The sequence below is a fragment of the Mizuhopecten yessoensis genome, unplaced genomic scaffold, assembly GCF_002113885.1.
Source record: "Mizuhopecten yessoensis strain PY_sf001 unplaced genomic scaffold, ASM211388v2 scaffold716309, whole genome shotgun sequence".
Classification (NCBI taxonomy): domain Eukaryota; kingdom Metazoa; phylum Mollusca; class Bivalvia; order Pectinida; family Pectinidae; genus Mizuhopecten; species Mizuhopecten yessoensis.
The window spans coordinates 45,707-73,414 of NW_018480052.1; the positions used below are offsets into that span (position 1 = coordinate 45,707).

At 40.4% G+C, this 27,708-nt stretch overlaps 1 protein-coding gene across 7 annotated transcripts in view; it reads left to right on the top strand.

Moving 5' to 3' along the window:
- Positions 1 to 27,708, top strand: part of LOC110442884 (voltage-dependent L-type calcium channel subunit beta-1-like) — a 99,351-nt gene that overhangs the window by 42,406 nt on the left and 29,237 nt on the right. Inside the window, exons 1-2 of one of the 7 annotated variants that reach the window (XM_021486741.1) lie at positions 16,465 to 18,458; positions 18,511 to 18,607. The exons of 3 other annotated variants lie outside the window; for them this stretch is intronic. In XM_021486741.1, the coding sequence (XP_021342416.1) occupies positions 18,539 to 18,607 (69 nt within the window). In that variant the 5' untranslated portion in view covers positions 16,465 to 18,458; positions 18,511 to 18,538. Of the gene's footprint in view, positions 1 to 7,935; positions 8,861 to 9,641; positions 9,993 to 16,464; positions 18,608 to 27,708 lie in introns of those variants that run through there. 3 more of the 7 variants (XM_021486743.1, XM_021486739.1, XM_021486740.1) reach the window with 3 other exon arrangements.

Below are 27,708 nucleotides of genomic sequence, written 5' to 3' on the forward strand. Positions count from 1 at the left end.
GGGGGTATGTGTGGCTAAGTATATATCACAATCCTAGTAAAGTCACAGTGTGTGTACATGTTTATAAAGAGGTTCTCGGTTGGGAAGAGGGTAGGTTGTGTAAGTGTGGTTAAGTATATATATCACAACCTGATTGAAGTCGCAGTGTTTGTATGGGGGGGGTTTGTGTATGTGTGGCTAAGCATATATCACACCCTAAGTGAAGTCACAGTGTGTGTAAAGGGGGGGAGGTGGTATGTGTGGCTAAGTATATATCACACCCTAAATGAAGTCACAGTGTGTGTAAGGGGGAAGAGGGTAGGTTCTGTATATGTGCCTAAGCATATAACATACCCTAAGTGAAATCACAGTGTTTAAGGGGGGGGGGGGGGGGGGGGGGGGGGGGGGGAGGTGGTATGTGTGGCTAAGTATATATCACACCCTAAGTGAAGTCACAATGTGTGTAAGGGGTAGGGGAGGTGGTATGTGTGGCTAAGTATATATCACACCCTAAGTGAAGTCACAGTGTGTGTAAGGGGGAAGAGGGTAGGTTCTGTATATGTGCCTAAGTATATATCACGACCCTAAGTGAAGTCACAGTGTGTGTATGGTTGGGGGTTGTGTATGTGTGGCGAAGTATATATCACAACCCTAGTGAAGTCACAGTGTGTGTATGGTTGGGGGTTGTGTATGTGTGGCTAGGTATATATCACAACCCTAGTGAAGTCACAGTGTGTGTATGGGTGGGGGTTGTGTATGTATGGCTAATTACNTCACAATGTGTGTGTGTCAGGGAGGGGGGGGAGGTTGTGTATAGGTGGCAAAGTACATATCACATATCACAACCTTCAGAGTGTGTGTACCTGTTCATAAAGTAGTTATGTATGTAGGGGGTAGGTTATGGTTGTGTACCTATTTCTAGTATATATCACAACCTTAGTAAAGTCATAGTGTGTGTGTTTGTGTATGTGTGGAGGGGGAACATAGTGTGTGTGTTTGTGTGTGTGTGGAGGGGGACATAGTGTATGTGTTTGTGTATGTGTGGAGGGGGGACATAGTGTGTGTGTGGAGGGGGGACATAGTGTGTGTGTGGAGGGGGGACATAGTGTGTGTTTGTGTATGTGTGGAAGGGGAACATAGTGTGTGTGTTTGTGTATGTGTGGAGGGGGGAATAGTGTATGTGTTTGTGTATGTGTGGAGGGGGAACATAGTGTGGGTGTTTGTGTATGTGTGGAGGGGGACATATTGTATGTGTTTGTGTATGTGTGGAGGGGGAACATTGTGTGTGTGTGTGTGTGTGTGTATGTGTGGAGGGGAACATAGTTGGTGTGTTTGTATGTGAGTGGAGGGGAACATAGTGTGTGTTTGTGTATGTGTGGAGGGGGACATAGTGTGTGTGTTTGTGTGTGTGTTGAGGGGGAACATAGTGTGTGTGTTTGTGTATGTGTGGAGGGGGAACATAGTGTGTGTGTTTGTGTATGTGTGGAAGGGGAACATAGTGTGTGTGTTTGTGTATGTGTGGAGGGTGGATGTTCCATTCCTTACCTTGTTAAATGCAATAAAAACTTCAGCAGCATTACCCATGTTCCTGATGAATAAGTGAATTCAATTACAACGTTATATAATAGGACCTTTATTCTTTATTCACTCGTGTCCTCAATATAGCTTAGCGTTTAAAAATAGTTTTATTAAGAAATAAGGTTTTTATTTTCAATAACAGTACATTTTTATTTGTATATTGATTTAAAATTTTGTTGTTTAGTGTATACTGACAGACTGTTTTGCTAGTATGTGTATGCTTAGTGATCATTTTGTTAAAATATGGATGCCAAGTGGAAGTTTTTTCATTACATGTACATATGTATGCCGAGGGACTGTTATCGTGATGCATCATTATAGTAGCTTTATCTACACGACATTCCAGGATAATAAGTGGAAAGATTTTTGGGGTATTGATTGTGCACTGCTAGTACAAACTGATATTTCCTTACAAAGTAACCCAATCTGATTGCATCTATGCATGTTATCATACGACCCCCGTGGTCCGATATCCGTGCCGATTCTCTGTCCATAGATGGCCGCTTCTGTGTCCCAATGATGACGATTGTCTCGTACAGAAGTCCAAATCTGGCTATGAATACAAAGCAGACGGAGGCTTAAAGTCGTAGTCTGGAGTCAGACAAACTGCCCAGACTCTTCTCCTCCAGGGGGTGCTGTATAGGTGTTCCACACCAAATAATACAGACCGCTGATGTTAAGAGAATTGTGCAAGAATTCCTGCTCATTAAGTCTGTCATCCATAATATTTAGACATGTCCCTCGTCACACGTGATTGGACGGGACCCCTGGTTTGTTTGTCACATATATATATATATGCTATCGGTAGCTCAGCTGTAACAAACCAGCAGTCTATAGAGATCTTGTCTTAACGTCACTACTTTTCTTCTGTATATATTTGTCTGCAATCTAGATAAAACCAAGAAATTCCCATTTCAGATTGAGATATTCACAATCAAGATCTAGGTTTCTTGTGTGTCGATCTAGCAAGATGTCCTGGAGACAGAAATACCAGCTGTTCGTCTTTAGCATCTTTCACTTATATCTCCATGTATAATGGTATTCATATCTTTACATTGAGTTCTAGTGGGATCCATATTAGATGGATCAGTATAGCAATTATCAGGACATCAGTTTTCATCCAGCTTATTTAACGGCAAAGAACTTTGCTTTGTTGTGTTAGCACAGAAAGAGTTGTTGTGTTAGCACAGAAAGAGTTGTTGTGTTACCGCAGAAAGAGTTGTTGTGTTACCACAGAAAGAGTTGTTGTGTTACCACAGAAAGAGTTGTTGTGTTAGCATAGAAAGAGTTGTTGTGTTACCACAGAAAGAGTTGTTGTGTTAGCATAGAAAGAGTTGTTGTGTTACCACAGAAAGAGTTGTTGTGTTACCACAGAAAGAGTTGTTGTGTTACCACAGAAAGAGTATAAATATATATTGTGGTCCACTTTGTGAGTTTTCTCACATATTCCACATACACTAATTGACGAGCCCGGGCTGTTTCATACATAATTCATATAGTCAATATGCAAGAAACCTAGCAATTGGCTATACACACAGAGCCTATACTTTGTAATACATGAGGATTAGCTCTGGGCATCGCAATGTTTGGTTCATTTCTAATTCTAGTATGTACAAACTGGCATTCCAAAACACACGTTGTTTGATGATGAACTCCCCATACGTGGGCCCCATAATCAATAGATTGTTTAGATTCCGTAATAAAGAGTAGATTACAGAAATTGATATTCTAGTTATGACACAAATCTGGCAGTGTGACCGGTCCTGTGCATGACTTTTAATGGTCTACTTTGTGGGTCTGCCCTTATCTACAATGATGGATTAAAGGATAATGATGACATAATGAAATGTAACCTTGGTCACATAGATGCTTGTTCATGCTATATTTGTCTCCAAGACGTTTGTTTATATATATCGACCTTGGAGTATTTTCAAGTCTCTGAGATGTTTGTTTATATGTTGACCTTGGAGTATTTTCAACTCTCTGAGATGTTTGGCTGTAAATATGATAACCAGCTTGTCTGCTGTATGTTCAGGTCACTGAAATTGGTTATATGGTGACCATATATTCTTTCCTTGTTCTTTCCTTGTTCAGGACTGTGAAATGTTTGAGTATGTGGTGGCCATGTACATATTAATTTCTCGATTAGGTCTCTGAAATGTTTGATTATATGGTCAGACCATGTATTATTCCCATATTCAGGTCCTAGAAATGTTTGATTTTATGGTCAGACCATGTATTATTCCCATATTCAGGTCCTAGAAGTGTTTGATTTTATGGTCAGACCATGTATTATTCCCATATTCAGGTCCTAGAAATGTTTGATTATATGGTGGTCTTATTTCCCTTCATTAGATTATATGGTGACCATGTAATATTTATGAAAACCCTGAATGACTTCCCATCCTAATGTCTGTGAGATATTTGATTATACGATGACCAAATAGTCACCATCCCTCTACGGATGGCCGAATTATTCCACAGTAACATGTAATCTAACTAACGATCATGTAACAAGCATTCTGATTCAATATCAAATGCATCCATAATTAAACAGCCACGAAGATTGAAGTACATCACTTGAGCATGCCACAGATGTTGTCTCTGGCCACAAGTTTACATAAGAATTAGGAACCTGATGAATACTGCCCAACTGTCAATCCTGGAAATGGCTAGGGCTTGCTCCCCATTCAACAGTTGGAGACGCCTAGGGCTTGCTCTCCATTCATCAGTTGGAGACGGCTAGGGCTTGCTCTCCATTTGTAAGTCAGAGACGGCTTAGGTTGGCCATCCATTCATCAGTCGGAGACGGCTAAGGTTTGCTCTCCATTCATCAGTCGGAGACCGCGAAGGTTGGCCCTACATTTGGCAGAAGGAGGGGGCTAAGCTTTGCTCTCCATTTGTCAGTCAGAGACAGCTAAGGTTGGCCCCACATTTGGCAGAAGGAGGCGGCTAAGGTTGGCCCCACATTAGCCAGATGGAGACAGCTAAGGTTTGCTCTCCATTCGTCAGTCTGAGAAGGCTAAGGTTTGCTCTCCATTATTAAGTCGGAAACGGCTAAGGTTGGCCCTCCATTTGTAAGTCAGAGATGGCCAATGTTTGCTCTCCATTCCTCAGTCTGAGAAGGCTAAGGTTTGCTCTCATTAGTATAAGTCGGAAACGGCTAAGGTTGGCCCTCCATTTGTAAGTCGGAGACAGCTAAGGTTTGCACTCCATTCCTCAGTCTGAGAAGGCTAAGGTTTGCTCTCATTAGTATAAGTCGGAAACGGCTAAGGTTGGCCCTCCATTTGTAAGTCGGAGACGGCTAAGGTTTGCACTCCATTCGTCAGCCAGAGACAGCTAAGGTTTGCTCTCCATTCATCAGCCAGAGACAGCTAAGGTTTGCTCTCCATTCGTCAGTAATGGACTGGCTTGTATAAATAATTCACCAACTCGGTACGTACTGCACTGCATAGCAGGCAAAACTACAAAGATGACATATCATGTAGGCTGTGTAACAGACTACAGAGCCATGCCTAGTCACCAAATGTAGCGTTCTCTGTTGAGTAAAACCAATACTTGTATATCAAAGTATAGTATTGGCCATATATAATAATATATATAACTCACAATATTTAAAATTCATTTAAAAGCCCTAAAATAAACCTATTTAATCAAAATATTGTTGCATAAATATATAAAAACACATCAGTAACTATTACATGTAAAGGAATGTTCACCAACAGGAAACTGTCGGGGTCTTCTGTCATTCGGAGACGGAATGGGTAACCATAGAAAATATAACCTGTTTCTGCAAAAATGCTATTCATCTTATTTCAGAAACAATTGATTAAAATGCATCATAAACAAAAAAGATAACTTATTGAAAAATCAAATAGGACTTTCTGTGTTCTTGTGTTCCCGTCAATCTACAGGTTTTTATTAGGTCACCTGGGACAAAGTCTCTGGGAGTCAGTCAGGGCTGATATGTGTATACCATCAAACTGCTATCCAATACTGATAATGCTAACCCAAATTGAATTACTTCCAATGGAAATTAAACAAATGTCGGTCCAAAATGTGATTTCCCTATATAAAACTATAGTAAAGTTTACCCCCTCCCCAGGGGGAAACGTGAGACCCCAGGGTCAAGAAATTAAAATTTTTGGTAAAGCACCTTTTTAAGACCCTTGTATCTATGAAGAGTATTTGATTCTACCATATCTGAGTCTTGAGAAGAAGATTTTTGAAATTTTAGTCAATTTGACCCTTTTTGGCCCCACCCCTCAGGCCCCTTATGATGAATACTACATGTTGATAACTCCATTGGAATTATAACCCTGAGTTGACAGTTTGAAACTTTGAACATTTTGAGCCAGCTCTACCCCCAAGGGCACCCAAAGGAATCAGTGTGCTAAAATTTCTACATTTTCCTTGTTTAGAATCAGAGGTGCTAAATTCAAATACTTTTCAGTCTTAAATCTGTATGCTAGATATTGAATAAGGTTGTTTTATTGTTTTTTGTCACTTTGAATAATACTTCTGTTCATGTTTTAAAAACAAAAATCAACTCTCTGTATAAATATATCAGAACATGGGTGACCGTTAAGGCCCATGGGCCTCTTGTTATGAAAGTTAGTACAAAGATCAAGTATGAGGATACCTCATGATCAGATGAGTTTGCATTTTAGGGTCCAAAGGTCAAGGCCAAGGTCACTGTTGCAGTTCATAGGTCAATCACAGGGTCAAGTTGACATTCATATCTTACAGTTGTTTTCTAGGTTTGAATGTTAATATTAAATATTGAAATTTATGTTTCAAGCATTGAGATATGCATCCAAGTGTTTACCATGTACACTGTACATGTTCCAACAAAACATTTGGTGGAAAATCCAGTCGTCCAGACCGCCGACACCAATTTTACCACAACAATGGGTACTGCAATAACATGTCACACTCATGATCCTGTCAAGGAAATTACACCAACAATAAAATTGTTGCAAATTTTTGTTGTTATAAACAGTTTGCAGTGCCATTATATAATTAATGCATTTCAGAAAAGTGATAAGCAAGAAATGTGAGCAGTGATGATTTTGTTTAGTTGAGATAAAATAATACCCCCAGGTTAATAATATCTTTCTAAAGTGAACCGTTTGGTACCTGTATTTTTTACCTTATCCTCACCACTAATGGATTCTATTGGTGGTTCAGCAAAATCAATCAGAAGATATAAAGTTGTTCAAGAAAAGTAGTCTTTGTCAAACTTATTTAACAATCTTCAAATTTCATGCAGGTTTATATTTCTTGACCAAATACTATTTGTACAGACAAATGAGGTGTTGAGTAGGACTTAACTCTTCCCGTACTGCAAATCCGGTCCGGATTCTGTGCCAGATATGTCCTTACTAGACTTGCCCCCGCGCAAATAACAAAATGGCGGATTATTAATGTTCTTTTTAGACGAGATGTAATTGCTGCAAGAATTAAACAGGTAATCATGAACAAATATTGTAATTGTTTCATGTGTTGTTTATAGACACACACTTCTTCCTTTTTCGTAGCATAATGACTAACTGGCAGCTAATTATGACAGAGAAATCAACATCTGTTCGGCAACAAACGATATGAAACATTGTTTTCAAAACAGTGTTGTAGTGGAAGGTTCCTAATAGGCTGTACATACTTAGCTGTTTGGAAGCCTGTACATACTTAGCTGTTTAGTAGGCTGTTCAGACTTAGCTGTTTAGTATAGGCTGTACAGACTTAGCTGTTTAGTAGGCTGTACAGACTTAGCTGTTTAGTAGGCTGTTCAGACTTAGCTGTTTAGTAGGCTGTTCAGACTTAGCTGTTTAGTAGGCTGTACAGACCTAGTTGTTTAGAAGGCTGTACAGACTTAGCTGTTTAGTAGGTTGTACAGACTTAGCTGTTTAGTAGGCTGTACAGTCACTTAGCTGTTAAGTAGGCTGTCCAAACTTAGCTGTTTCATTGTAGTAGGCTGTACAGACTTGGCTGTTGAGTTGGCTGTTCAGACTTAAATAATGTGTTGAGGAGGCTGCACATGTTCAGACTGTTATGTAAGGCACTGAGCAGGCTTTACAGAGCCTATCTGTCGGGGTGAGCCAGCACACAAGGTAGGCTGGCAGGCTGCATGGCTTGGTATTGATTTGCGTGGAACAGAGCCCACACACAATATATGTATTACATGCTGGAGACCCAACACTTGCAGGTTCTCAGCAAGGGTGTTCACTGACTGGCACAGGCTACCAAGATGAAGACAACGACACACCTTCAGGGGGTTCACATTCACCCAGACACATGCACATATGTCTTTATTAAGGTGAACTGTGTTTGAACATTCTACGACAAAATGCATGTGTGATCTCCTGCTGTGTGTCCTCTAGTGTGGCTCGACCTCAATGCTCGAGTCTGCAGGCATCGTCAAATGGAGCGCCGCCCAGTGGCATCGTGTAGTTGTGTTATCACATTCTAAACATGAGGCTCGGAGAAGAAATATGCTGCAAAAACCGCACAACAATATTGGATGGATTTGAAATCCATGGAAAGTGTGCTTCCTGCTTCTCTACAGAGATCTATTTGTAACAAATGTTTGTCGGTGGATGCTGAGCCAACAGCAATGTATCAGAGATTGACCAGTGGCCTCAGATGTTTTCTGTACATGAAATAAAAGGAGTGTTATAGCATGCCTGAAAACGGAAACATCGTTTAGATATTCTGCTCCGGTCGTAATTTTGTATTAATGGAAGGAATGCAAAATGTCAGCTGCTTAAATATGTGTGATGTCCTGTGATATGTGCTGTGCCCATGACTGTACTACCCTGCATAGTGATGGTGGAATAGCTGTACAGTGTATCAACTGAAAGGAAATAGATGCACAGAACAAACTAGTCAATAAATGTACATCAATAGCATATACATCTCCGGAGCTTGGTTCTAAGTACAAATGTAAACACAATACGACGTTATCTATAAAGAGCTACAGGGGATACCTTATTTTGTTTACATGTTTTCCAGTTCAGCGGACACGAATACTGTTATAATGATGGTATTGAGTCACCAAGGACGAAAGGGAATTATTTTTGTACATTCTGGTCTCGCCTGAGTGATTTTCAATTGTCAAATAGTGACAGGCGACAAGGTTATTTACCTGGTGAAGGTTTCATACCTTTATATAGTAGTGGAAAGACAGTAGTCATTATTGTCGTGTAAAAGTGTGTCTGTATATATACAGTCCACAGGAGTAACTACCGGCGTAAATTAACACGATATTACAGGTTGGAATGATATAGGAATATTCATGCAAACCGTAAGTATAATGTCGACACTTCAGTTCATACAGTGACGAATATTCACCTTGGTAAGTGACACCGTTACATATGGCACAAAACCATGTAAGTTGAGGAGTCGAGTATATTTCTAACTCTCTATTTGTGGTAGTAATTGTTGATATTTATAGGACTCGTAGACTTATATAATCACTTCTTTGAGGTCCATCTGCCTCCACCACTGACCACAACTTGACAGTGGTGGTGTTGACGATATTAATGCCTGCCATATTTGACCGGAAAACATCCGCAAGGCAGGACGTACCAACAATGTAAATGTTGCCTGTTTGCTGAAATTCTAGCGTAAAACGGCTCTCCCAAATGTCATAGAGACCTTTCTTACTCAGTGAAATAACAAGCTTGACAAAAGCTCTGTATAATGTCAGCAGCCTCATGTTGAATTCTTTGAACTGGATATTACGGCCAACGTAAATTGTTTTGACACTAAATTTCTATTAATGGTGATTTCCTGTTAGTTGAGTTTCTTCGACTGTGATGTAAAAAAGACTTGTTTGGTCTAATCTATAAGAGATAACTTTAAAAAAAATTGTGCTGGACACTATTTTCCATAGTGTTGTGAACTTATTGGCATTGTTCTAACCTGTTGTGTGGGAAATATATCCAGTGGATTAACCCTCTTCTACAGTGTATGAGAGAATTACATCTGGATTATCCTTGAGAAATACAACCTGAATTATCCTTGTGAATACAACCTGAATTATCCTTGAGAAATACATCCCAGTGGATTATCATTTAGATATTCAACTCTTGGATTATCCTTGATACATACAACTTGGATTATCCTTGACATACAATCTTGGATTATCCATAAGACATACATCTTCAGATTATCGTTAGATTATCCTAATCGACAGTGTCAAACTTATCCTTGATTATCCTGAACAGGTTTCTTAGGCCCAAGGATCCGGTTTTTCTTGAAGACGGAGCTGGATATCAAAGGAGGGTGGAGGTTGCATTGAGAGATGGGTGTAGTCCTGTGTGAGACATTCCTTCTATTGCCCAGTGCACACTATTATGTATGATGTCCAACCGCAGAGGATGGGACGACTTCGCAAAGTTCTATCAGGTCTCAGTGATATAGACTCTCTAGTGGTAATGCTCTTTTTGTCACAGATCTGTTGTATATAATCCACAAGATTCATTATATAATCGGGACAAAGATGATTGCGTGATCCTCAAGCTTCGTAACTATTGGGGACAGAGGGACAACAGAGACACTGATTTAACCCGACAAGATTCGTAACTATTGGGGACAAAGGGACAACAGGGACACTGATTTAACCCGACAAGCTTCGTAACTATTGGAAACAGAGGGACAACAGGGACACTGATTTAACCCGACAAGATTCGTAACTATTGGGGACAAAGGGACAACAGGGACACTGATTTAACCCGACAAGCATCGTTACTATTGGGGACAGAGGGACAACAGGGACACTGATTTAACCCGACAAGCTTTGTAACTATTGGGTTCAGAGGGACAACAGGGACACTGATTTACCTGACAGGCTTTGTAACTAGCTATTGGGAGGGATGTTGACATGGAGATACATTTTGTTACTGTCAGGTTCAGGGAGGGTTACACAGTAATAAATATATTTATTTCTCTCATTTCCGTGTGTGTAAAATAGAGCTGTCCAGGGTAAGAAAGGGATGTAGGGAATTTCTATCCTAAACCCCATTTCATGTGACGTGACGTCATAATGGCTCAACAATGACGTGACATCACAAATTTGGAAAAGTCTGTTGCCGCAATGCGGAAAAGGTATGTGATGACTCGGCAAAGCCTCAGGTTGTACCAAATTTAAAAAAAAAAATGGAATTCCCTATCCTATACCCCTGGGCATGACAAGAGTCTTATATTATTTGCATTATATTATTATGAGCGACAGAGGGATTACAGAAAGACAAATATAACACAGAAGTTTTAATATCAGGGACAGAGGGATGACAGAAAGACAAATATAACACAGAAGTTTTACTATCAGGGACAGAGGGATGACAGGGAGACAAATATAACACAGAAGTTTTACTATCAGGGACAGAGGGATGACAGAGAGACAAATATAACACAGAAGTTGTACTGACTATCAGGGACAGAGGGATGACAGAAAGACAAATATAACACAGAAGTTTTACTGACTATCAGGGACAGAGTTTTTCAGTGTTTCTTTCCATTTTTCATAAATTATCATGCAACAGCATCTGGTTTGTTGTTGCAATCTGTCTGCCTGTCAGATATTTAAAATGAAGTATTGGGTACATGTGAGATGAACACCTGTCTGTATTGTATGTTTTATTTATTTTCTCATGCATTCTAACATATACTGATTCTGAATGTGAGCCGTGACTGGCCAGAACAGACAAAAATGAAGGAGATGTACCAAGCCACTTCTATCATTCCATTCCTGAATTAAAGCATAACTTTGGTGACATTTGCCCAGCACAAAATGTCACCGTGTATATAGGTATTTCAATGTTATCTTCCTGTTATATTTAGTTTCTCTCCATCATAGTCATACACAAACAATTCTAGACTGAGGGCCTTATTAGAGAGTTAATCAGTACATTTTGAAATTAGCTCAAATAATATTTCAGCAGTTATTACTAGAGAAGTGTTTAAGGTCCCTGCTTGCTACGAATACTGAAGAGGTCTGCAGATCAAATGGTCGCAGCTGAGCCAGGATGTTTTTGTGGAAAAAGACATTCTTTTTGTATATAACTCTTTGCTGAAATGGGCAAACAACCCCCCGAGTTTGGGAAATGCTGAACAAATTGGAAATCTTCTTCATTGGAGATAGAATATATAGTGCTGGTACACTCTTCCTTAATTTAACTCATTCACCTCAAAAATTTCATAATGAATTATAACAACCTTTGAATTGGAAGAGTTCAAATGTGTCTTTAGGGGTGGATGAGTTAAAGTTGAGTCTGTCATACTGACCACCAACTAAGTTTCCATGTCCCGTGGAAAGCCTTGAAGGATACTGATACTGGTCAGTGTGGCTGTCACTTTACATGTAGTTATTGTAGGAAAGAAAAACATGTTTAACTATGGATCGGACACAAGTTTATGCCTTCTCGAAAAAAACAAGTATAGGATATTGATGAGGAGATACCAAGTGAATTGGTGTGCGTGACATGAGTACCTATCATGAAATGTAGTATGCACTGTGTCCAGTTTTAAAGGCTTGAGGTGTACGTAGGACAGACAAACAAATATTTGTGTTTCCTGTATTTTATTGGAAAAATTAGGGTAGGTATAGTAGGCAAAAAGTTTCATTTTTTTAAAGATAATTTAATGTGGTTTATATAGGAGAGTGGCCTTGACTTTAACAGTGCTTCTTTGAAAATTGCCTTAAAAAGTTTAAGGTAGGCACAAAAAAATAGGGAAGGTAGGGTTACCGGAAACACCAAATAGTTTTTTGTGTCGCCTGCGAAAAACTGGCGACACATATATAGGTATTCCTTACCAAAAGTGCTTGCTTGGGATTGCTTTTCAGGTCCGAAGGTCAAAGGTCAAGGTCACTGTTTCTATAAATAGAAAATTTGTTTTTATGCGATAACTTGAGTTTCCTTGGGCCGATCAAACGCAAACTTCATGCAGTGGCTCCTTACTTAAAGTGCTTGTTTAGGATTGCTGTTCAGGTCCGAAGGTCAAAGGTCAAGGTCACTGTTACTATAAATAGAAATTTTGTTTTCGTGTGATTACTTAAGTTTCCTTGGGCCGATAAAACTCAAACTTCATGCAGTGGCTCCTTACTTAAAGTGCTTGTTTAGGATTGCTGTTCAGGTCCGAAGGTCAAAGGTCAAGGTCACTGTTACTATAAATAGAAAATTTGTTTTCGTGTGATTACTTGAGTTTCCTTGGGCCGATCAAACGCAAACTTCATGCAGTGCTAAGCATACTTGCCATGCTTACTTTTAACATTATTTCTTGAAATGAAAAGTGTATCTATTTCTTCGTAATCTCCCAGCTTCCTGCGCAGGCAAAACATCCACTTCCCTGGAATTCTTGTGTTTGGCCTTTTATGACAATTGTCAGGTGCTACAGTACTAAAAGCATGCTTTATATATTCCTGATAAGAATCAAGATCATCTTCGACTCGGATATTTTATACTATTTTGTGGGAATGAGAACAACCTTTTGAAAATTTTGCTTTTAATTTAGTTTTGGACATTTAAGGATCCCTGTCCCACTGCACTGTTATTTCTCCCGTATACATGCAGTTACCTCCCCTTAACTCCTGTTTAGATATAACTGTAGCACATTCGGGCTTGTACACTTCCGTTGTTCATGAAGCTCAATCAGTTTCAGTGATGGTATAACAATCTGAAGTCCAATGTTCGAATCCTGTTCTGGCCCCACAGAATATTTTACATTCAGTACACGTTTGTAGATTATATTTTATATTTATTTCATTTCCATTATGTTTTCATAAAAGTCCCGCAAGGTTATATACATTTCATGTCAAAAATGATTTATCAAAGCTCTAGTCAAGCGAGAAAAAAGTAGTTTTAATTTTTGGCAGTGATGTGGAATCCTGTTTTACAAAAAGAAGTGCGAAACTAACAATGCTTCAGCTTTAATTCATCTACCCTTGAAATTCAATAATGAACTATTCCAACCATTGAATTGGAAGAGTTCAAATGTGTTCTCAGGGGTGAATGAGTTAAACACTCCTCAGTATATATATAGACCACCTTTCTGTAGGAATTGACTTATGTAGTACATGTGTGAAAGTCGGCCATCCTTTTTGTAATCTCGATAAAACAGTTTTTATGGAGTCAATGATCAATGTTGATGGATATAAGACACGAAAATTTGACATCATGGACCAGTAAGTTTATACCTTTGATGGCGATAGAGACATCTGGACTATCCAGGTTAGCGTGGTGTTGAAGTCATGTGTGTGACAGGAAACTCAAGTTAATAACTTACAAAGGATGAAGTTTTACAACAGCAAGTTGAACTTATCTTACCATCGTTAAAAGTTAATTATCAGAATGGGAAAGGTAAGGATTTCAAGAACAGAATGTGTTTTTCAACTCTGGATAAAAGATTGTAATAATTGTATATGTAACAGTATTTTTGTCATTTTGGATAAAGGAATACTGGTTTAAAACGACTGAAATTATCTTCATCATGCCATCATTGTAAGTCTCTGTTTGCCTTACTGGGATTTTGTGTGTGTAATGAGAAAATAGGTTTTATGAAAAAAGACTATCACAATTTCTTCAGTGTCAGGAAAACGGATTTGAACCCAGTTCAGTAAAGGATCTATTGCTGTTGATGTCCCCAATAGGAGATGAAATTCTGAAGTAATATCATGTTGATTGAGGAATATCCATGAATATAAATGTTCACAAAAGTAAATTAATTTGCAGTATATATTTCTCACCTTCAAATGACAGCTAGGGTATTTTGTATAAGAACTGTTTGTTCTAGTAATGATCTGGGTTATAACTTTTAGCCTGTAAGAAATATCTTGATGAAATTTCAATATAACTGCATCACCTACAGAAGGTGTGCTGTGCACTGTAATTAGGCCACTGTGACCTTCACCTCTAGGTCAAGGTCAGATATGGTTAAAATTGTCAGTGAAATCTTCTAACGGCTGTAGATTTTGAAATGTTAAAAGATATCTTTATGAATCTTTAAGTATACCTGTACCACCCATAGAAGGTGTGCAGTGTACTGTATTTGAATTGCCAAGGCAAATGCCTCTAGGTCAAGGTCAGCTATGTACAAAACTGTTAGTCTGAAGCTTTTAATGGCTGTAGATTTCAAAACATTCAAAGATATCTTTATGCAACGTCAAGTGTTTTTGAATTGTATCGCCCAGAGAAAGAGTGCAGCGCACTGTATTTAGGTCACCGAAACAAATGCCTCTAGCGTATATTTCAAAGGTGAAATAAGTGGCGATTGTTTCAGTTTACCTTGTTAGGGTAAAGGTTACTAACAAGTTAGACAAGTATATCATCATCATTGTAACTATTGTGAAATATTTGTTCCAGTCACTATCAAAAGGAAAATTCTAGAAGAGTCACGTTTTCCCAAGCATTTTACGAAATTGTTCTTGTTGGAAATTTGAATGTTTGAAATTAGAAATAAAAAAAAAGAAAACAGGAAAAAATGTAGGGGTTGAACTCAGCAACGAACAATTCTCTAGTTCAATTGTCAACAGATGTCAGAAATGAACTTCGATAATTATTGATAATATTGCCATGATACAATCATAATTTCCTGAAACTCTTGCAATATACATGATGTTGCTGATGTATGTTGGATATCTTAATTTTGCAATGGACTTTTAAATGACATTTAAAAACAAATATTTGGTAATTAAGTCTTGTTCATGTATGGGACATTAATCCTTTTATGCACATTTACAATTGACTTTTGAAATTGTTTGGTGTGGAGATAGAGGCTGGAAGCCGTAGACTGCTTGGAAGAATTTGCAGGATGTGTTTTAAGTCGTTGATTTGCCAGTATGTGGCCCACATCTTTGCTCATGAAGTTTGGCTCCATGTTAGCACAGGCACTTGAAGTGTGAGATGAGAGTAGCATCTGTATGTACCAGGCCCACAGTGTAGCATCTGTATGTAACAGGCCCACAGTGTAGCATCTGTATGTCCCAGGCCCACAGTGTTGCATCTGTATGTACCAGGCCCACAGTGTAGCATGTGTATGTACCAGGCCCACAGTGTAGCATGTGTATGTACCAGGCCCACAGTGTAGCATCTGAATGTACCAGGCCCACAGTGTAGCATCTGTATGTACCAGGCCCACAGTGTAGCATCTGTATGTACCTGCAGGCCCACAGTTTAGCAAATGTTGTTTGGCTCCAGTTTAGCAAAGGCTTGTGGTCCTGGTTTAGCATCTGTTTGTGGCTTGGTTCTGTACATATTTGGCATCAGTTTAGCACCTGTTTGTATGTCTTCAGTATAGCGCCATTGTGTGTGTCTTCAGTTTAGCACCAGTGTGTATGTCTCCAGTTTAGCGCCAGTGTGTGTGTCTCCAGTATAGTGCCAGTGTGTGTGTCTAGTGTGTATGTCTCCAGTTTAGCGCCAGTGTGTATGTCTCCAGTTGTGGTTTTGTGTTTATCTCCAGTTTAGCATCAGTGTTTGTGTCTACAGTTTAGCAACTCTGTGTGTGTCTCCAGTTTAGCATCTGTGTGTGTGTCTCCAGTTTGGATTTTCTGTATGTCTTCAGTTTATCACCTGTGTGTATGTGTCCAGTTTAACATTTGTGTATGTCTACAGTTTAGCATCTGTGTATGTTTAGAATTTAGCACCTGTGTGTGTATCCCATTCATGCTAAACAGGAAGTAACCTGTGCTAATATAAACCAACCTTGCTGTGCAGTTCTAGCTTTTTGGTGTAATTCACCAGGCCCTATTGATTTCTGGAAAATAATTAGAAATATATGAGGGTTGTCCCTCGGCACATGTACAGTATTGATCTGCCCAGCATTGAAGCTTGCTAGTCAGCCTGATGTTAAGCTGTGTCTGCCAGCACACAGTCCTTACCACAGCCAAGCCCAGTAGGCCATTCAGCCCGCCACACAGTTGTTCCCTCTGTCAGCACTGCAAATCCATATTCTCTATGATGATGTTACACTTCCTATAGGCAGTCACGACGGCCATGTTGGATCTTCAGTCTGCAGCTTCGATCCCAATCGTGTGATCTTTTATAAGGTTTACACCTTATCTTGTAAACAGGGGTACAAGGGGATTATAGAGTTGTGTTGGTCTGTCCGGTGTTTTCCGGGAAGTGTGTTCGGGTGTGGACGCGGGTTGGACTGACCCACAGTCAGTGTCAGCAAGCTGTCACTGATCCTGTGGCGACAAGTTGACTGCAAGCAGATAATCAACATAGTCTGAGTCGGACAGCTTACACTGGTCAGTCTGACGACTTACATCGGTCACCCAAGACTACAGTCTTAATCAGTGTATGGGTCAGCGCTGGCTATATAGTACAATCGGGACTGACCAATAAGTGGACAATACACAAGACTCTGATGCTCAAAAGTCTTAGATAAAAGGTAGTGATAGGGTATTTTGGTCTAGAACTGTTCACTGACCGATGATAGCTGGAGGCTATTTATAGATGTACACCTGATATTCCTGACCTAGGCTGTGAACTAGACTATATGGTGTGTGTTGTAGTACGGTTGGTGTTTTAATACACCAGGTAAGCTTCAAGGTACAGATGTACTAGGCTACCTCAAAGACATTCTAGTTTTACCAACACCATATCGGTACTGTTCCACCTGTTGACCGATCACATACAACGTAAAATCTGTGATTGCTGATTCAGCAGATTTTGTCCTTGCGGAGCGAGACAGCAGATTTTGTCCTTGCGGAGTGAGACAGCAGATTGTAAACAGACAGAGAACTTGAGTGTAAGAAACGTATTGCTGCTTCGGGAGGCTGATATGACGGCTGGTAGCTCACTTCATACCTTTGTGTCATACGTGTGTGTCATACGTACAGGATTGATTTTTACCTGAACACTGGTAACGATACCTCGTCAATGGGATCAGGGTGATATACTGTAGCAACAGACAGAATTACCATCGGAATGTTTACTGCTGATGAGACGTATTAGCACTCAATATTAACATTGTGCATGTGACTCATGATTGGATCTCACCTGACGTTGTGTGTTGTACCACTGGGGTAGTAAACAGCTGTGACGGTCGGGTGCGGCCATACATAGACACAGATTTGGCTCCGAGAATCTGCCTCCATTTCTATCACATTAAAGAAGAGGTCCCATACCAAAATTCACGATAGACTGGAAGTTTGGTTCACAGACTTTTGAATCGAATCAACTTGTCCAAACATACATTTCTGTGATGCAAAGTTGCTTGGATTAAGTTTAATAATTCAAAAAAATAATTGCAAGATCAAAGAGTCAACACATTTTTGACTGTTTTGCAGTAGCCGTACATTCAGATAAATCTCAAGTTTGATGAAAGACATTCAGAACGAGTGAAGAAATTCAGTTTGATCATTTCGTGATTTCGAGACACTCGGATAAAAGAAAAGGATTGAGAGAGTTACTGGGATGTTGGTACTTTAAACCACTGTACTGTAGGGGTTGTTGTGGTGGATCTTACTGCTTGAGGCGGTGGTGTTTTTAATCTGAATGGACTGTAAGATCTGTAACTGTTGTTGGGGCTAGAGGTTTTGGAGGGGGACTGGACTGTGAGATCTGTAACTGTTGTTGGGGCTAGAGGTTTTGGAGGGGGACTGGACTGTGAGATCTGTAACTGTTGTTGGGGCTAGAGGTTTTGGAGGGGGACTGGACTGTGAGATCTGTAACTGTTGTTGGGGCTAGAGGTTTTGGAGGGGGACTGGACTGTGAGATCTGTAACTGTTGTTGGGGCTAGAGGTTTTGGAGGGGGACTGGACTGTGAGATCTGTAACTGTTGTTGGGGCTAGAGGTTTTGGAGGGGGACTGGACTGTGAGATCTGTAACTGTTGTTGGGGCTAGAGGTTTTGGAGGGGGACTGGACTGTGAGATCTGTAACTGTTGTTGGGGCTAGAGGTTTTGGAGGGGGACTGGACTGTGAGATCTGTAACTGTTGTTGGGGCTAGAGGTTTTGGAGGGGGACTCATGTCTGTACTATGGTAGCTGTGAAGATCCAGTCACAGGACCAGTATAACCTGCTCGACAGTTCTTCATCCATTTCCTTGGTAAGTCTATCATGGCCAAAGATGCCAAACTTGTCCTACTCTTTTGCTTAATATTTCTGTCGTCAACATTTCTTCAAAATTAAACTTCTTGAATTGCTGCATTTTACTCTTAATAAAAGTTTGAAGGACAATACTTTGATGGTACTTGTTAAATATAACTTGAATTTTTTTCAAGGGAGATAATTCAAGATGTAAAGTTTAATGTTGCATAAGTCCTTAATGTGTCCCTCTTATAGAGTCACAACTTCACAACTCGGCAATTAACACATTACATTCGACGAAATGTTGTAGAGCATATATTCATGGCATGAGCAAAGATTTCATCAAATGTGTTTTGAACTCATGTACAGTACGCTTCAGGTGATTTGGTACTGAAACCCTGCGAGGGTGACAGTCACCACGACTGTACGTAGCTGACTATCATGAAAAATTGATTTATTGAATGAAAGCAAATTTATTAGGTCACCTGAGCTTTAGCTCAAGTGACCTATTGCTATCCGTTTTCGTCCGTCGTCCGTCGTCCGTTAACATTTTACATTTCAAACTTAAAGTCAAGTTCTGCTGGGCCGATTGAACTGAAAGTTGGTAGGAATGATCGCCTCATGGTCCTGACAAAGTGTTGTTATTTTTCGGGTCGATCAGAAATCCAATATGGCCGCCACGGCCGCCATTTTGAAAACCTATTTCAAACTTAAAGTCAAGTTCTGCTGGACCGATTGAACTGAAAGTTGGTAGGAATGATCGCCTCATGGTCCTGACAAAGTGTTGTTATTTTTCGGGTCGATCAGAAATCCAATATGGCCGCCACGGCCGCCATTTTGAAAACCTATTTCAAACTTAAAGTCAAGTTCTGCTGGACCGATTGAACTGAAAGTTGGTAGGAATGATCGCCTCATGGTCCTGACAAAGTGTTGTTATTTTTCGGGTCAATCAGAAATACAATTTGGCTGCCATGGCCGCTATTTTGCTACTAAGTTCTAATAGGCCGATCTCACTTAAAATTGGTCTAGGAATGATCAGCTCATGGTCCTGACAAAGTTAAGTTAACATTATACTATTTTTTACTCAAATTGGTACATATTTCAACAACAAAAATAAATACTATAGACTCAGGTGACCGTTAAGGCCCATGGGCCTCTTGTTTAATTGATGAACATATTTAACATCTTGGTGATCGTGTTTGTAAGTGGTATGTGTCTTCGAATCAATGATTGTCTTAGGAGCCCTGGTAATTTGAGCTACTGGGCGTGATAGCCTGGTTTAGTTGTTTCAACAGACAAACCATCTAGAACAAGTTAGCTGGAAATCTAGTCCAATATTTACAATGAGACACAGTCTGTTTTTAGGGAAGGACACCCGCTATCTTCTGTAGTTTTCCATGGATACAGCAAACTTTCCATACAGTTCTTACAAGCAGTATTGACACGAAAATCCATAGAATGGGCGTTTAGGGTAAGTCCGTGTTTATCTGGACATTTACCATGCCCAAATAAATGTACATAAAATTACAGATGACGGTAATATCATAGACATGATTTAGAAATTTCTGTATTCCTTTTGATTTCTGAGCTTTCCCTACAGATATTACTACCTTCTTCACTCTAGGTCCCTCATTCTTACAGGTGTACACCTCCATTCCTCTCATTATCCTTTCACAGATGTCTGTCCTTCTCACTTCTAAGTTTCTCATTCTCGTTACAAGGCTAACCCCCACCAATCCCCAACCCACTACCCTCCACCCACCCCCATCTTTTTGTTTTGTCCTTACAAAGACTGCTGCCATCTCTCTATCTCTTTCCCTGTCTTGGGTTCCGTTGTTGTCCTTACAAAGACTACTGCCCTCCCGGCCTCTCTCTATCTCTTTCCCTGTCTTGGGTTCCGTTGTTGTCCTTACAAGAGTTGCAACACTTCCATCTTCCAATTCCTTGCTGAGCGACACTCCCACCGTTCTATCTGTGTTACATCTGTCGTTTCTAGGGTTACCCCGACCCAACCCCACAGTTGGGTGTCCTAGGAAGTTATATGCTATATAAGTAGCCATGATGATAAGTCTCCAGGAAACATTCCCCCTTGACTTAGACGTACCTGTACAAGCTTAATTATCCTGTCACATACTTCAGTTAATGTAAGTGGCTATTTGATGGTGTAAGCTGTCTGAGCCCTACGCGGCTATAATCTCGTCATTAACAGGTAAACACTACAGGTACACAATGAGGATTGTTTGAAGACAAGCATACAGAGGTATTCCATACACTTTCAAAAAATTCTTTTTTAAGTGCAAACCCATTTCAGGTGGGCCTTTTAGGTATAATGTGGTAAAATGTATAAACGATGAGACGAAGAGATTGGAAAGGGGTGTCTGAGCTATCAATCTTGAGGGTTTGGAGAATATTTTAATGTGTCGGAGGTTTTGGAAAACTATAATAAGAAAGTATATCTCAAATCGTTCATGGTTCCAACAACTTCAGGACGATATCTTGTTTATCAAAGTGTTTAAATGTAATCTTATTAGATAGGATCATTTTTGTTTCAAAAATCTGCTTTTCTCTATTTTTCAATGATTGCAGAAGAAACCTGTGAAAGTAAGTTATTTGCAAAAGATTGATTTTATACAATCTCACATGAAAATGTTAAAACTGGCACCGAGATATTTTTAAGATGGTGTTGGCTTTGTCATGACACATTTGCTTCTTTCTGTCATATATATATATACATGTTTATTTAATTACAAAGATTTCTTGAAACAATAGATTTCCAATTTTATTTCAGAAATCAGATTTTGGGAGCTTTACTGCTGTCAATGATATTGTTAAAAAGAATTACCTTTATAGTTAAATCGATGTTCCTAAAGATATTGTAGTGACAAAATCCAAAAGATTTATGCAACAAATTCTGACCAATCATGATCAGTATCAGGAAGAAAAACAGTACAAAATTCTGACCAATCGGTGTCAAGATGACAAATGGTACCAAATTCTGACCAATCAGATTCAGGAAGAAAAATGGTACCAAATTCTGACCAATCGGTTTGAAAAAATGGTGCAAAATTCTGACTGATCAATATCGAATAGACAAATGATGAGATATAGGAACTCGTTTTAATTTGGATGATTGTAGATCAAAACAGTTGACCTTTGTAGCATCATTCTCAAGGGTAAGCTTAATGAGTTGCACCTCATATAATCTAAACAACATGTATTGACCAGCCCACTCATAGGGCCTGTATATACCACAGCACTCCCCGGGGGTTCCCTGTAATATTTGTAGGTGTAAGCTTGATATTTACCGGTGGAATCGCCCTTGCAGTGAGAGTCCCATGGGATTCTCTCTAGTTATTTCCTATTGTTGGGAAAGATCGTGGAGGTGTGACATAACGAACATTAAATGAAACTGTAAATGAGGTGACAGGTAAACAGACTGCGTGTGGTGGCGGGGCTCCTGGGACGGGGGCCGCGTGTCTTTGTAGCCTCCACACTGCAGTCAACACACCCGGTAGTTATGGTAGCCATGGACTTGCCAATCCTTTGTCACATAAACTAGAAAAGTTAACCTGTTACACCACATACACTTGTCAACCTATAACAGCATTGACTAGTCAATTTGTCCCTTTGGTGTCATGTTTGTGATTGTCAGATACATCAGTTGGTTTACCTGTCTGGGCTGTATCAGTTTGAATTCTTACAAAGTGCTGGGTACTCTCTCAACAATGTCAGATCTTTATAAGGGTATTTCACAATTGACATAGGTAAGCAACACAATAAGTTGCATGTGAATGAATATTTATGTCCCATGCTATTTACTGTCTGGATGTCCCATTAAAATCACTGTCTGGATGTCCCTTTATATTTACTGTCGGGATGTCCAATTATATTTACAGTCTATGTACTGTCTATAGCTAGATGTCCCAGTCTATGTACTGTTTGGATGTCTCAGTTTATGTACTGTTTGGATGTCTTAGTTTATGTACTGTCTGGATGTCACAGTCTATGTACTGTATGGATGTCCCAGTCTATGTACAGTCTGGATGTCCCGGTCTATGTACTGGTTGGATGTGCCTTTGTATTCACTTTCTGTGAGTCACAGTCTATGTACAGTTTGGATGTCCCAGTATATGTACAGTCTATATGTCCCAGTCTATGTACTGGTTGGATGTGCCTTTATATTCACTTTGTCTGGATGTCCCAGTCTATGTACTGTCTGGATGTCCCAGTCTATGTACAGTCTGGATGTCCCAGTATATGTACTGTCTGGATGTCCCAGCATATGTACTATCTGGATGTCCCAGCCTATGTACAGTCTGGATGTCCCAGTCTATGTACTGGTTGGATGTGCCTTTATATTCACTTTCTGTGAGTCCCAGTCTATGTACAGTTTGGATGTCTCAGTCTATGTACTGTCTGGATGTCCCAGTCTATGTAGTCTATGTACTGTCTGGATGTCCCAGCCTATGTACTGGCTGGATGTTCCAGTCTATTTACTGTTTGGATGTCCCAGTCTATGAACTGTCTGGATGTGCCAGTCTATGTACTGGCTGGATGTCCGAGTCTATGTACTGTCTGGATGTCCCGGTCTATGTACTGTCTGGATGTCCCAGCATATGTACTATCTGGATGTCCCAGCCTATGTACTGGCTGGATGTTCCAGTCTATTTACTGTTTGGATGTCCCAGTCTATGAACTGTCTGGATGTGCCAGTCTATGTACTGGCTGGATGCCCCCGTCTATGTACTGTCTGGATGTCCCGGTCTATGTACTGTCTGGATGTCCCCGTCTATGTATAGTTTGGATGTCCCAGTGTATGTACTGTCTGGATGTCCCAGACTATGTCCTGTCTGGATGTCCCAGTCTATATAGACTCTAGATGTCCCAGTCTATGTACTGTCTGTATGGCCCAGTCTATTTACAGTCTGTATGTCCCAGTCTGTGTACTGTATGGATGTCCCAGTCTATGTACAGTCTGCATGTCCCAGTATATGTACTGTCTGTATGTCCCAGTCTATGTACTTTCTGTATGTCCCAGTCTATGTGCTGTCTGTATGTCCCAGTCTATGTATTGTCTGGATGTCCCAGTCTATGTTCTGTCTGGATGTCCCAGTCTATGTTCTGTCTGGATGTCCCAGTCTATGTACTTTCTGTATGTCCCAGTCTATGTACTTTCTGTATGTCCCAGTCTATGTACTTTCTGGATGTCCCAGTCTATGTACGGTCTGGATGTCCCAGTCTATGTAGTCTATGTACTGTCTGGATGTCTCAGTCTTTGTACTGTCTGGATGTCCCAGTCTGTGTAGAGTCTGGATGTCCCAGTCTATATACTGTCTGGATGTCCCAGTCTACGTACTGTCTGGATGTCCCAGTCTGTGTACAGTCTGGATGTCCCAGTCGATGTACTGTCTGGATGTCCCAGACTATGTCCTGTCTGGATGTCCCAGTCTATGCACTGGCTGGATGTCCATGCTTTTGTACTGTCTGGATGTCCCAGTCTACGTACTGTCTGGATGTCCCAGTCTATATACTGTCTGGATGTCCCAGTCTACGTACTGTCTGGATGTCCCAGTCTATTTACTTTCTGTATGTCCCAGTCTATGTACTGTCTGGATGTCCCAGTCTATGTACTGTCTGGATGTCCCAGTCTATGTATAGTTTGGATGTCCCAGAGTATGTACTGTCTGGATGTCCCAGTCTATGTACTGTCTGGATGTCCCAGTCTATGTACAATCTGGATGTCTCAGTATATGTACTATCTGGATGTCCCAGTCTGTGTACTGTTTGGATGTGCCTTTATATTCACTTTCTGTGAGTCCCAGTCTATGTACAGTTTGGATGTCTCAGTCTATGTACAGTCTGTATGTCCCAGTCTATGTACTGTATGGATGTCCCAATCTATGTACAGTCTGGATGTCCCAGTCTATGTACTGTTTGGATGTCTCAGTTTATGTACTGTCTGGATGTCCCAGTCTGTGTACAGTCTGGATGTCCCAGTCTATGTACTGTTTGGATGTCTCAGTTTATGTACTGTCTGGATGTCCCAGTCTATGTACTGTGTGGATGTCCCAGTCTATGTACAGTCTGGATGTCCCAGTCCATGTACTGTCTGGATGTCCCAGTCTATGTACAGTCTATATGTCCCAGTCTATTCAGTATATGTACTATCTGGATGTCCCAGTCTGTGTACTGTTTGGATGTGCCTTTATATTCACTTTCTGTGAGTCCCAGTCTATGGACAGTTTGGATGTCTCAGTCTATGTACAGTCTGTATGTCCCAGTCTATATACTGTCTGTATCTCCCCGTCTGTGTACAGTCTGGATGTCCCAGTCTATGTACTGTTTGGATGTCTCAGTTTATGTACTGTCTGGATGTCCCAGTCTGTGTACAGTCTGGATGTCCCAGTCTATGTACTGTTTGGATGTCTCAGTTTATGTACTGTCTGGATGTCCCAGGCTATGTACTGTCTGTATGTCCCAGTCTATGTACTGTCTGGATGTCCCAGTTTATGTACTGTCTGGATGTCCCAGTCTGTGTACAGTCTGGATGTCCCAGTCTATCTACTGTCTGGATGTCCCAGTTTATGTACTGTCTGTATGTCCCAGTCTGTGTACAGTCTGGATGTCCCAGTCTATGTACTGTCTGTATGTCCCAGTCTATGTACAGTCTGTATGTCCCAGTCTATATACTGTCTGTATCTCCCAGTCTGTGTACAGTCTGGATGTCCCAGTCTATGTACTGTCTGGATGTCCCAGTCTATGTACTGTCTGGATGTCCCAGTCTATGTCCTTACTGTCTGGATGTCCCAGTCTATGTCCTGTCTGGATGTCCCAGTCTATATAGAGTCTAGATGTCCCAGTCTATGTACTGTCTGGATGTCCCAGTCTATGTACTGTCTGGATGTCCCAGTCTATGTACAGTCTATATGTCCCAGTCTATGTACTGTCTGGATGTCCCTATATATATTTACTGTCTGGATGTCCCAGTCTATGTCCCAGTCTCTTGACTGCCTATAGATATAGTACATAATTTACTGCAACCTACTATGGGCTATGTATTACCTGATAATACTGATAAGCTTCTACTTTAGTTGGTGCTACCCCATCGTGGATGCTGGTATTGAGTCAGGTTTCGTGTATTTCGGTAGATTGACTCAAGATTTAATTGGATGATAAAACCCTGTTTCACATGTTGAAATTCTGTTTTTGGCACGGTACACTATCAGTGACATATAGGATTGGTTTTTAGAGGCAGTGACTGTGCTCTCAGCCTCCTGAATCATACACAGAGGTTCTACATCATTGATGACTGGTTTTGATTGGTTAAACAGGCACCAATGTTTGTGTGCTGCTGTTGCTGAATATCTGCTTTAATTCCTAAACAAAGTGATATCTGTGGGACGTGTTTCATTCACTGATTCACTATTTTATGAAATTACTTGTGTTATGATCTACCCATGGGATTGCATAGTCATGTTATATGTACTTCATGTGCAATGCTATATAGGTACCTAATGCTAATCTATGTAACAATACTACACTGATGAAGGTCACTGTGGTGTTAGTGTGTGATCTGTGCTCGGACACATCTTGACTCACTTCTAACATTGGATGCATAGACAATGTAATTTGTCCGTTTGTGTTTTGCTATTTTACAGTTTTGATGGTCTGTGGCAAGACACGCTATAGCTACTGTATAGCGATTCTCGGGAAATTTAATTAAGACCTCTTACATTATTTTTGATTTTTCGGCTTACGATCCACATTTATCATTAATGTTCCTTTTCTGTCACAGAAGACCTGGTACATTATTTTGGTTTTACTGCTTCTGGTCCACGTTTAGTATGTGATGCTATGGATGTTAACAGCTGTAGTTCTACTCATTAGATCTAGATAGGTGATCCTAAAGCTGAGCTGACCGCAAGGAGGTCAGGGGTCATACTGCTATAGGTCTGGTCACCTCATTAAGTCTATAGGTGATCATTATACAGGTGACAACCGTAACATCTTGACTGTGTAAGTTACCTACAACAAAGGACATCAGGGGACAGAGTTTTAGGAAGTGGGTCACCTCTTTGGCCCCATTTCATGGACAGACAGGGTTGTAGGTTACTTTCAGTGAATGACACTGGTCAACGGACCATTATATACAAGTACAGGCGAATGAATCTGCTTGACAGTACACCATGCTGGTGGAAGTGAAGGACCTACATTTCTGTCAGTTCCATGTAAAAACTCACCTGGAGTGTATGTCGCTCTGGTAATTTTCCCACATTGCCACCTGTACTGACACGTAACGTGGATTAATTTGTGATGTTTTGTGGGATTTATTGGGGAGAAGGTGACACTAAGGTTACAGTGTGTTTGTCTGATGGAGGTGGATTCCGTAAATGGTGACATCCTGTTGGTGATATGAAGGTATTTTGTATGCTTTCCTGGTCTGTCTGTAGCATTGACCTTGTCCTTAGAACCTCTATCCTACGGGGAAAAAAACGTTTAAAATATGTGTTCATGTGTTTTAAGGAGAAATAATCATTAGCGTATTCAACTGAAAAATTTGAGTGATTGCAGGGCAGGCCCTTGCATAATTCTCAATGAAACAAACTTTTATATGCACCTTGTTTTCAAGAAGGTTAAAATAAATGGTGATGAAGGGGAGGGGGGTAACACAGGCTTAGAAAAGGATAGGGACATTATAATGGTGTCGTTTAATAGGTTGAATACAATATGTAGGTTAACTGTGTTGAGGTCAGTGTTACTACAGGGGTATTTATGGTATCATATACCTTGATCATGAATAGCCATCCATTTTTAGCTCACCTGGCCCAAAGGGCCAAGTGAGCTTATCCCATGGTGCAGCGTCCGGCGTCCGGCGTCCGGCAACTTTTTCCTTTAAAATGCTACTTGTCCTGAATGGCTCAGAGGATTTTGACCAAATTTGGTCAGGAGCATCATTGGCCAAAGGGTTCTCAGTTTTGTATAAACGGAGGGTATAACCCCCCTGGGGGCAGAGGGGCGGGGCCAAATAGGGGGAAAATAGGTAAATCTTTAAAAATCTTCTTCTTCTCAACCAATAGAAGGATTTTGACCAAATTTGTCCTAGAGCATCTTTGGACAAAG